The sequence below is a fragment of the Labeo rohita genome, chromosome 23 (genome assembly GCF_022985175.1).
Source record: "Labeo rohita strain BAU-BD-2019 chromosome 23, IGBB_LRoh.1.0, whole genome shotgun sequence".
NCBI lineage: Eukaryota > Metazoa > Chordata > Actinopteri > Cypriniformes > Cyprinidae > Labeo > Labeo rohita.
In genome coordinates, this window is record NC_066891.1 from 17,261,231 (window position 1) to 17,273,757 (window position 12,527).

A 12,527-nucleotide genomic window follows, 5' to 3' on the forward strand; every position below is an offset into this window, starting at 1 on the left:
TCCCGACAAATTATTTATAATCACACTAAACAGCACAGAGTAATAAAAGTGAATGTGAAATGTTTTGGTAAACAGGTTTTGCTCTTACCCGCCGTATGCTCCAAAAGTGAAACTCCTCTTTCTCTGCGGCATCTTGGTTAATGGATACAGCTGAGTGAAAAACAGAGACAGAACTCTACAGAGACACCAGCACTGCCTCTGTCTCCCTGGACTGACTGGGTATGTGTGTGTGTGCGTGTGTTTGTGTGTAACTGTACACATGCAGCACGCTGTCCTTCCTTTCCACTCCCCTGGCTCGCTCTCTCTCACGCCTCCTTGGCAAATAAGGGACTGAGAGGCTGGCTCTGTCCACTTTCAGTCGCCCCGGTAACCGCTCCCCACTTCTCATTCATATCAGCGCTATTGTAAACAGGCAGAAATGGAGCAGTACCTAATGTCTTCATAATGTCCTTTAAAATACACTCATTACATCTGAATGAGATTTCAGGTAGAGGTCTGCTAAGGTAATAACAAAACCCAGATGGACTGGAGGAAAAAAACTATTAAATCTTGATATGGACCAGTAATGAGTCAAAGATTTAAAATAGGCAAACAATCACTAGATTGTCACTGGAATATAACAGAAAAGAAAAAAATTAAAAGCTGAACTTTAATTTTTTTCACCTATCCAAAGCAAAACAGCAAGTGAATGTCTATAAATGTCAATTTGAAAAGTGATTCATCTACATACGTATTAGTGCAGTCAAATGATTAATTGCAATTAATCGCATCCAAAATAAAAGTTTTTGTTTACATAATTATATGTAAACAAATTATGATATTATTTACATGTATATATTTATAGTCATATAATTTATACTATATATAAATATATTTAATATATAAACAACATATTTTTCTTATATATATATAACATGTATACGTGTATATATATTATATATACATAAATATACACAGTACGCACGCATTTTATTTTAACACTTTTATTTTTAAAGAGATTTATCATGATTAATCATTTTAGTGCCAACTAAAAAAAAGTATTTATCAGTTTATCCGAATAATTAAATAAAAATGCAAATAAGTCACTTTTCAAACTTTAATTAATGCTTAAAAATGTAATTAAAAAAAAAAAAGTTTTAGTAAACTGTTCTAAACTGTTCTTATCAAAAGACCATTTTAATATATATATTATATATACTGTAATTTTTGGGGGAACAGCAATATCGCCTCAACCAATGGCATGAGTTTAGGGCGGGACTAGTTTCAAAACAGTTAATTACAAATCCAAAATGAAATTCTTTCTGACCCTGCATAGACAGCAATGCAACTGACATCTTCAAGTGTGCAAAGAAAACAATGAGGGTGAGTAATTAATGACAGAATTTTCATTGTTGGGTAAACTAAATAAATACACAAAATCTCTAATATCAACTAATAATAACTGATATGGTATGATATGATATATCATGTATCCCTAAAATAATTATTGGTGACGCTAGTGGAAAAAAGAAAAAACTAGGGATTGTGTTGTTCGTAATAACAGCTGCTCAAACAAAAGCATTGTGTCAACTGTTGACACAGACGTGTTTTTTTTCAAAGTCACTTAACTATTTACCTAACTGCACATACCTACTCCTCTGTCGTGCGCATGTATAATAAATGAGCCCTGGACACAGTCAAAAGAGAAGTGTATCTGTAGGTCAGTCATTAAAGGAGAAGTCCACTTCCAGATCAACAGTTTACTAATAATTTACTCATCCCCTTGTCATCCAAGATATTCATGTCTTTCTTTCTTCAGTCGTAAAGAAATTATGGTTTTTGAAGAAAACATTTCAGGATTTTTCTCCATATAATGGACTTCAATTGTGCCGCCGATTTTGAGCTTCCAAAATGTAGTTTAAAAGCAGCTTCAATGGGCCCTAAATGATCCCAGCCGAGGAAGAAGGGTCTTATCTAGCGAAACGATCAGTCACTGTTTTCGAAAAATAAAAATTTGTATACTTTTTAAGCACAAAAGCTCACATAGCACAGGCTCTGGGATGTGCGTCCACGGGTCGTTTTTGAATGATTCATTAATTTTGAGCAAATCTTTAATGTGACTCGCGAAGAACGAGTCGTCTCTGGAAGTGATTCGTTCAGTCATGCATGCGCAACATCCTATTAGGTTCTGTACTGGAATTAGTTCACCTGTTTCGAGTCCACGGGTTTTTCGAGTCGTTCATTCATCTTATGGGGCTGTCACTTGATGCTGATTTTGCTAAAATTAACGAAATGACTTAAAGAACTCAAAGATTCGAGTCGGTAAAATGATTCAAACTTGCCATCACTACTACGAATCATGTCTAAGTTCATCGTCTGTGTACTCCGGCTAAAAATGGTAGAGTATAGCAAAAAAATACATCTTATTTTCTCCTACAACTTCAGAATCGTCCGACACATTGTACCTTTTTGTTTGTAAACAGCGTTTGACTTACTTGCACTTTCTTAGTCTTTGCGCGTTCGCTTTGTAAACACTGGGTCTGTGGTTCCGCCTACGTTCGGCATGACCTTTCGACCTGATTCAATAGTACGTAGTGTTGTGAACGCGCATCCCAGAGCCTGTGCTACACAAGCTTTTGTGCTTAAAAAGTATACACATTCTTATTTTCCAAAAAAAATGACCAATCGTTTCGCTAGATAAGACCCTTCTTCCTCGGCTGGGATCATTTAGAGCCCTTTGAAGCTGCATTTAAACTACATTTTGGAAGTTTAAAATCGGGGGCACAATTGAAGTCCATTATATGGAGAAAAATCCTGAAATGCTTTCCTCAAAAACCATAATTTCTTTACGACTGAAGACAGAAAGACATGAACATCTTGGATGACAAGGGGGTGAGTAAATTATTTGTGAATTGTTGTTCTGAAAGTGGACTTCTCCTTTAAGAGACTTGTGGGACAGTACAGTATGAGTCTGGCTGTAATGTCTCTCTGATTACTGAGCAAAACACAGCTGCTCAGCACCATGTTTGAGTTTCAGGATTTATCTGTTTTTGAGCAGTTTCGAGTCTTCTTTGACTTTTGCTGCATGGTACATGTTTTTGTCCTTTATCAGGAGTGGATGGCACACAGATTTCCAAAAGAACGCAAAAGCAGAGATCTCAGTGATAGTTTTTATCGACCCTGACGTGCTGCTCTCAAACCCAGACACTCCGACACATCTAGCCAGCGGCTGAAAGCTCAGTGACAAGAGTGCAAAACTGCTGACTCATGGGTGAAGTCCAGGTTTACGACAGCAAGTTCAATAAAATGACTACTTGGCACTTTTCCACTGACTCGAAAATCTGTAAGAAAAAACTTACGCACACAATATATCCAGTAAATGGCCTGTTTTACATCGCACACATTAACAAACATATTTTTGTCTACGTGGCATCCATTTCAACAGGTACAACAGGTTTACACTGTATTCATAAACACTGAAGTGCTGCCTAGCAGAATTGTAGTACATAACGTGTTATTTTTTTGTTTGTTTATTATTTTGGTTGTATACAGTGTGGTGAAATCAGCAAAAAAAATTACTATAAACCTGTTAAGCAATTTTTAGCAAAATACAGCAAACGCAGTAATATTGTGAAATATTTTTTACTATTTAAAATAACTACTTTTTATTTTAATATATTTTAAAATGTAATTTATTCCTGTGACCATTTTTATTGTTATTATTATCATCAGTATTTAAAACAGTTGAGTACCTTTTTTTCAGGATTCTTTGATGAATAGAAAGATTCAAAGATCAGCATTTATCTAAAATAAAAAGCTTTTGTAACATTATACACTACACCGTTCAAAAGCTCAGAGTCAGGATAATTTTATTTTATTTTTTATTTTTCTGGGAAATAACTTTTAAATGAATACTTGTGTTTAGCAAGGGTGCTTTAAACTGATCAAAACTGATGATAAAGACATTTATAATGTCACAAAAGATTTCTATTTTAGATAAATGCTGTTCTTCTGAACTTTCCATTCATCAAAGAATCCTAAAAAAAAATTCTCAGCTGTTTCAACATAATAATAAAAAATGTTTTTTGAGCAGCAAATCAGATTATTAGAATGATTTCCGAAGGATCACGTGACTGGAGTAATGATGCTAAAATTCAGCGTTGAAATCAAAGGACTAAATAAAATTTTAAAAATATATTCAAATAGAAAACAGTTATTTTAAATAATAAAATAATAAATAATAAATATTTCAAAATAAATGCAGGCTTGGTGAGCAGAAGAGACTTCTTTAAAAAAGCATTAAAAATCTTACTGTTTAAAAACTTTTGACTGGTAGTGTGTGTATATCTATCTCTCTCTCTCTCTCTCTCTCTCTCTCTCTCTATAAGGCTTTTTTACATATACTATATATATTTACAACATTTTTAGTAATCAAAATATTATTAATAATCAAAAATATTTTATTTTTAATAATCAAAATATTATATAATTACATAATTATACTTTGTTACATTCACACACACATATATATATACACACACATATATATACACATACATATACATATATACATACATACACATATATATATATACATACACATATATCTTTTTTTTACAATTTTACAATTATTATCTTGTTAGATTCTTAATATTTAAAAATATTTATCAAATATATTATATTATATATAAATATATTTATATTATTACATTCTAAATTTGTATATATATTATATTATACTTTTAATTATAATTTTTTTTTTTGTTTTATAATATTGACTGTATCAGTATAACGTTACAGTTAACTAAAATGAAGGAACAAATTAGTAAAACATAGCTATGATTTACTAAAATTAGCAAAATTATTAAAACAGGGCCACGACTAAAGATGTAGTTTATTGTGATTTCACCTTTTTAACTTTAGTTAGTGTGTAATGTTGCTCTTTGAGCATAAACAATATCTGCAAAGTTATGGCATTAAAAAGTTCAATGCGAACTGAGATATTGTCTTTTAAAATTATGGCAGTTTAATGCCTACAAATACAGCCGGTAGGGACTATAACAAGTTACTTCCTGGATTGGTGACATCACAAACCCATACATTTACATAAACCCCACCCCTGGGAACATGCAACAAAAGGGCAAGGCCACCGCTTTAGAGAAGAGGAAGAGTTGCTGCCATGCCGTCAAAACTAGGGGTGCACAAAAAATCTATTCATACATGAATCGCAATTCTGTCTTCTAATGATTCTCTAATGAGTCCTTTAAGAGCCATGCTTGCACAGGTTTTGCACAATCCTCTTCACTAATATTCTCTGGGTCTCAATCAGGCTCAACAACGCCATTGTTTATATACACCAGCAGCGCATGCCATTGAGGTGAGGGGTGTGACATTTCTGAACATGCACTAGTTGGTTTAGCAAATCACAAAACACTGATCCAGCTAACCAATCTGAGCCCATTGCGTATTTCTGAGGAAGAGGCTTCATAAAACCAGGAAATCATCAGAGTGTTAATAGGAGAAGGGACAGCGTGGTATAGAATAAAGGTAAATGATGTGAAAAATAATGCTTTTTTTTTTAACAAAGCATTAACACGTGTTAGACTGCACCCTATAAACACAATCAAGCCTAGAATAAAACCAATCAACCATCACTTTAACTTTATGGTGTGAAACGGGGCAAAGTCCTCAATTCAAATTTAATTTTCTAGTGACTAACTGGCCAACCAAATGAAATTCACTTATCTACCTAAAGAAAGTCTGGCTACATGAAAGATCTGACGTGTGCCATGATATATTGTCAATCCGTCTGCAGAGTGGACAGGCTGTCCTCATTGACTCAGATGGCTGCTCTCAACTGAAAGACATTTGCTCTTAGGGAATAAACTGCCAGGCAGACATTGATCAAATGAGAATACTGTTTACACAGCTCTTATTTTTTGCTTCGGACCACCGCTGTTCATCATTTCAAGGCTTCAGACAGACCCAGATGTTCCACAGAGAATGCTTATTGTTTGAGGGGCAAACGGAGGCCGTATCAGTCACATCTCAAACAAATGAACGTGGCAGGTCCCATTCACAAGCCAATAAACCCTCATGTCCTTTACAGCACCTGAACAAATGGGATTTTCAACAGTGAGACCAAGAAACTAATATGAGCTTTGAACTTATAACATGTTGCTGAAGACAAAAATCAGAGTCAAGGCGAAAATTCATAGGTTGTAGTCTGAAAACTTCTGTAATAACAGAGAGGCTCTGAAAAGTAGCGCTCCATCAAAGATTTGCTTTCAGCTGAAATGAAAAAGTGTAGACAGTGGTGTAGTTGTTTATGAGCTGTTGATCCTGCGGCGTGAAAAGGCTCAGCTTGCTTCCCCGTCAGACGGGAGGGTTAATTACACCATAACATTTACTCTGTCTCATGATAAACACCTTGCTTATGGCCACAGCATATAAAAAATGGTTCGGCCAAGGCTAAGACTGTATTTCAAAGAGGTGATTTAATGGTGACACGTATTTAAAATGTAATTGTGCTGGAAATAAACTACAGCTTATCTTCGGCTGCATTTCATTTTTATCAGACTTTCACACTGCGCTTCAGCCATGCTAAAACAAGATTACTTTCTGTAAAACTTTACTCATAAAACTCTTTTATGGGTGTCTGGAGCTTGCCTCAGACGGAAAAAAAAAATTACACAGAACTACTTTTCACTGGCAGTCATGGGCTTGTGATGTTTAAATAGGCCGTAGATGTACTGGAAGATGTTTAGAAGTGTCCACATGACCCCATGTCCCAGCAAGGGAAGCAGACAAGGCCTCCTGCACACTGCGCCCTTTCACTGGAGCCCTGTGCACCACTGCAGACACACTGAGAAAGAAACGGTTGTTCAAGCCTGCCATAAGCTTACCTAGAAAAGATGGACACACATGGAAATGAGGTTTTTTTTTTTTTTTTTTTTTTCTTCAATAAAAAGAAACATAACAGATAGGAAACATTCAGGTTCTGTTTATAATATAATAAAAAATAAGCAGTTACCGGGGTTCAAGCACTTTAGGTATTTAAGCACATAAGAAAAAAGACATTACATATTATTTAGCAAGCCTGTAACCACCCAAATCAATTATTTAAAAAGCATTTTTGCCAAATCCAGGTGATCTACCATAGAAATATGTTTTTTTATAACATTTATGACTGTTATAGCACCAGCTGTGAGGTGATCTGAAACTTTGCATGCTTGTTTATAATCACCTGTCGCATGTACTCAGTGTGTTTTGTGAAGTTTTGAGTTTTTGTTAAGGCTTTATAGGCTTTTGGGTATATTTGGACAGGCCCCTTTTCTAAAGGACTCTGTTATAGCTTCACAAAAGGTAAATTTCAACATGTTTTTTGATAATTATTGACCTAAAGAGTCCAGAGAATTTCACTGCAGTGTTCTTTTTCCAGACTAAACAAAAACCCTTGGACTAGTTCACAAAAGTAGGTTTTTCACATTTTCTCAATCATTTAAAAAACGGTTTGATCGGTTTGATTGACAGCAGTGGTTCTAGAGGCAAAGTTGTTCGGAATGAGGAGGTCTATCATACATTAACCACGCAATGTACAAACGTTTATACCCTCAGAAAATGCAATACTTGAAGCAAAAAGTTAGCCAATACCAACTGGGCTTGTGTGAAAATGTATGTCCCTAGTAGTTACTAGCGATGTAACGATGGTATTTTCTTGAGATGTCAGCCCGACCCAGTTGAAAATCAGTAAAAATTCAAGTTGGTTGAGATGTTAAACACATCGCAATAGATTTGGGGGTGGGGGTTTATATGAATGTATCTCTGAGGGGAACTGACTTTGAAGTTTAGACAGTATTTTTTTTTTTCATCTTGCCTCTTTATAATAATATTACAACGTGTGCTTTATTTACCTCAGTAACCAAGAAAACGCTGTATTGCTGCTGTCCCATAAGCCCCACCTGCCGTTACAAAGTGAATCTGCATTCTCATTCAGCCCGTCTGCTGTTTTTGTTTCGTGCAGATATGTTTTATATATTATAATTTCACAAAGTTAAAATCAGACCATTTTATTTTTACTTGAAAATTTGATAAACTCTAATAAAAAAAAAACTGCTCACATCTTTATTTGGATTTTGATTAAAATGTAGTAATTTTAAATGGAAAGAGCAAAGGCAACAACAATCTGTTTATATGAAGATATTTCTTTAATTTGTGTTATTATTATTATTACACATTTCATTTATAGACCCCTTTTATGGCATTCAAGGACACCTTACCAAGTCCATTAAACAGAGTGAAACACTGACATTAAACAAAAGCATTAAAAGCACCTACAACAAACAGACAAAAAAAAAAAAAACACATAAAAGCCTGTCTAAACAAATAAGTTTTAAGATGAGATTTAAAAACCACAAGACTTGAATTACTGCAAACTTCCACTGGAAGTGAGGTCCATAAAAGGGGAGCCACATAACCAAAAGCTTGTGACCCCATGGAAGTTGTCCGAGTGCATGGGAGGACAAGAGTAAGTGCAAAGGCCGATCTTAAAATACGGGAAGGAGTGTGATATGAAGGAGCCAAATTGTTGAGTGCTTTGTAAGTTAAAAGTAAAACTTTAAAATTTAGATGGAATTTAACTGGGAGCCAATGCAAATTTTGTAAAACAGGAGAGATATGTTCAGAGATGGACGTTTTGGTAATAACTTGAGCAGCAGTATTTTGTAACAACAGTAATTTGAGAAGTAATTTGGAAGTAAGCCCATAAAACAAAGCATTACAATAATTGATTTGTGATGTTACAAGAGTAGCAGTACTCTTCAGCAAGAGGACAGGATGGAGACAATTGATATTCCTAATGTGAAAGAATGCAGAACAGGTAACACTGTTAGTATGAGCTTCAAAAGACAAAGTTTTATCAAAGAAGACACTCAAATATTTTACTTGATTAGACAGAGTAACAGGGCAATTGTCTGTTATCACAGAGGAAATATTTTACCTATCTATTGTGTTATTTATGCCAACAAAAATAATTTTTGTTTTACTACTATTCAGTTTGAGAAAATTATTTGAAAACCAAGTTTTTAATTCATCAAGGCACTCAACAAGAGCAGAAGGAGGGAACTTTGTGGAGGGTTTAGAAGACAGATAAAGTTGGGTGTCATCAGCACAACGACGAATGAAATGAATCCCATACAGTACTTCCAATGGTGCCAAATTGGTAAAAGGTAGATAAGAAAGAGAAGAGGTCCCAAGACAGAACCCTGAGGAACACCAACATAAAGCTGCACCAGTAATTCAAATAGATTCCAATCTGCTTAAGAGTATGGAGTGTGAAACAGTTCCAAATGCTGCACTAAGATCAAGAAGTACAAGTACTGATAAGTGTCCAGAATCAGCAACTAGTTCATAAATCATTGGATATCGCTTTACAAGTGCAGTCTCAACACTGTGATAGGGATGAAACCCTGATTGAAAATTTATCTGATTTGGGATTTATTTAAAATTTTCAGTTTAGTTTTGTTATTTATTTCAATTTCACAATATATTACAATATAATAGAAATATTCAGCATTTTACCTGAGGAATAATAGGACACATAATGGTTTAAAGATCTACAACAAAACTGAGAGAGCTCTGGTGCGAATTTTCAAATACTACAATATGAATTTCTTGCTAGAAATGACGTAAGTGGAAAAACATAGCAAAAAATGACATTTACACAAACACTAAAAATCAACCACAACTTTCAGAAGCATTCTTTAGCTTAATTGACCCTTCACAAAAACCTGCCCTCCTTAGTTACTGTTGCAATGTCCGACAAACAATACCGCTCTTACACTACAAACCCACCAAAGTTAATCTATTCTCTGGTCTGATTTGTTTGTTTGCCCAAATGGTGGATTCTGCATTATGATTGATCAGTTCGTCTGTCAGTCAAACTGTTTGCGAAGGGTCAGTGGTCATAGAATTGAATGCAGAGTACTGTGGGATATCAAAGGCAGCAAAGGATACATCTATGCCGCATTCAAAAAAATCGATCAGATGCAGGTATCTCAGTAGACAAGATGTTGTTTAGACATGCCTTGTTGCCTTCCTACCTCTGTATGCTGCCTGTGGAGGAAGCTTTTTTCAGCTTTTGGACATGGAACTGCATACATAATGAGATTCAGCTGGATTAGATGCAACCAAGTCTGGTTACTGCCAATTTCTTTTCTTCTTTTCAATTAAAACACTTAAACAGAACTTATTTAACAGCATGAAGTTGTTTACCCAGTAACACACTATGCCAAACTTGAGGGAAATTCCAAAAATAATGAGGAATTTGATTGAAATATGACGGTCTGGAAAGCGTTACAAAGCTATTTTAAATGCTCTTGGTGACAAAAAAAAACACAGTAAAAGCCATTGTCTCCAAATGGAAAACCCAGTAGCAAACCTTCCCAGAAGTTTCCAACCTTCCAAAATTCCTCCAAGAGCACAGTGACAACTCATCCAGGAAGCCACAAAAGACCGAAGGGCAACAATGAAGGAACTGCAGGCCTTTCTTGCATCAGTAAAGGTCATTGTTCATGACTCCACTACCGAAAAGACACCGGCCAAAAATGGCATCTATAAAGCGCAGTGAAGCGAAAACCACTGCCAACCTTTTCTGATCGTCTCATAAATACAGCACACACAGACATAACAGACACACATTACACAATTTCTATAAAGTTTCCTGTTAGAATGCTAAGAAGAGACATTCTCTAAAACAGATTCATCACAGTGCATTAACAGAAGACCATTAAATTCACTTTCTCAGCAGACACTAGATCCCTCTCCTCCCAGGAAACTCCTCACTGGATCAATGACCTGACTAAGTGACTGTTTATGGGCATCTTCCGTGCCCATCGATTTCAGTGCCATGAAGAGAAGATCTATTATAGTAATAATAGATGCTTGATGTCACGATACTCCTGTGCCAGCTAGACCAGACCAATAGCCAAAGGCTGAAGCAAAACCAGACTTCATCTTTCTTTTCTGAGGCTGAGAGCTCAATCCTTCTCTTTCACACGGATGCATACCTCCTATATCAATGCATTTACATTTGTAAACACATTTGAAGAAGTGCAAGTTGCACAGTCTGTTCAGGCCAACACTGGCACCTGCTGGCAGATCATAAAACTGCAAGGAAATGTGGTAATGTGTGTGTGTATGAGTCTCTGACTCAGCTTTAACATGAACTGTCCACAGTCCGTTCTCTAGCCATCTGATGTATTTTACACACAAAACTGGAAAGCACTTTCTCAGTCTGGCAAGCCATAAACTAACAAGCTGTAATCTGACTGGCTGGTTTCCAATAAGCACTTTTGAGGATGAATATCCTATACAGGCTTATGAAAGCATCTCTTTTTTCTAATATGCATGTCATGAGACAGCATGACACAGCAGGTGTGTTATAGTCTCTCTAGTTTACATCACTAACAAGACTATACAACCTTGAGATAGAAATAAAAAGAGGACAGAAAGGTGCATAGAACAAATTATGCAGTTACTAATATATATATATATATATATATATATATATATATATTATTGTATTGCCATTTCCTAAATGCATTAATTATGCTGTTGGAGTTGCTGATAGTTATTCATTGCTCGGAGCAATGTTTATTTTTAGAGTTTATTTAAAGCAAATATAAATATATATAATGAAATATAAAAATATAAAAATGAAATAATGATTTTTAAATAATTAATTAAAATGTAATGTAGTTTAATGGACTAAGTGAACTAACAATTTCAAATGACCTGAACAAAGTAACAAAGTGCTGCTAAATTCTGAATTCAATGAAGACAGTCGCTTAAAAATGTCTTCATAACTTGCTGTCCTTGACATGATCATCCTGCATACAGCAGGATATCAAGTAAACAACAAAAATAGCATCTTTTGTGTCCAGTGAGACCATTCAGAAAGTTATACGTGTAGTATCTCACAAGGCGCCCAGCAGAGAGAGAGGTGTACTTATGTATCACAGCAGAGCTAAATGACTTTCTTATCTATGTGATGCAGCAATACACCTGGAGCTTCTAGGGATGCCCTATATAACTCAGCATATCAGTGCACATTCATTCAGAGCATGCTCTACAGACTCATGCTGCCATGACTGCCAAGCGATATGCTGTTTGTGTATGACCACAGTGTATGTGGATGGATTCTCTGAGATACATGAATGTAAGCTGAGAGCCTGTGGAAAATGAATGCAACCTTTAGTGATAAATTATCTTAATACTCCCAATAATGAATAACTGATTTAAGTCATTATTTACAGAAATTTCGTCTGGTTTTGAAAGGCTTGAAATATAGCGCATATGTAAGCTGTTTGGACCACTTTGTGTGTCTCGTGTGTGTGTGTGTGTGTGTGTACTTGTTTTTGCTACATTGTGGGGACCAAATGTCCCCACAAGGATAGTAAAGCCTGAAATTTTTGACATTGTGGGGACAGGCTTGTGGTCCCCATGGGTACAAAAGCTTATAAATCATACAGAATGAGATTTTTTGAGAA

General features: G+C 35.4%; 1 protein-coding gene across 3 annotated transcripts in view; it reads right to left on the minus strand.

Annotated features, from left to right (window-relative positions):
- Window positions 1-12,527, minus strand: part of rap1gapa (RAP1 GTPase activating protein a) — a 129,246-nt gene that overhangs the window by 99,148 nt on the left and 17,571 nt on the right. For 2 of the 3 annotated variants that reach the window (XM_051096525.1, XM_051096521.1), the window contains exon 1: window positions 89-222. The exons of the other annotated variant lie outside the window; for it this stretch is intronic. In XM_051096525.1, the coding sequence (XP_050952482.1) occupies window positions 89-132 (44 nt within the window). In that variant the 5' untranslated portion in view covers window positions 133-222. Of the gene's footprint in view, window positions 1-88; window positions 223-12,527 lie in introns of those variants that run through there. 3 annotated transcript variants of the gene reach the window in all.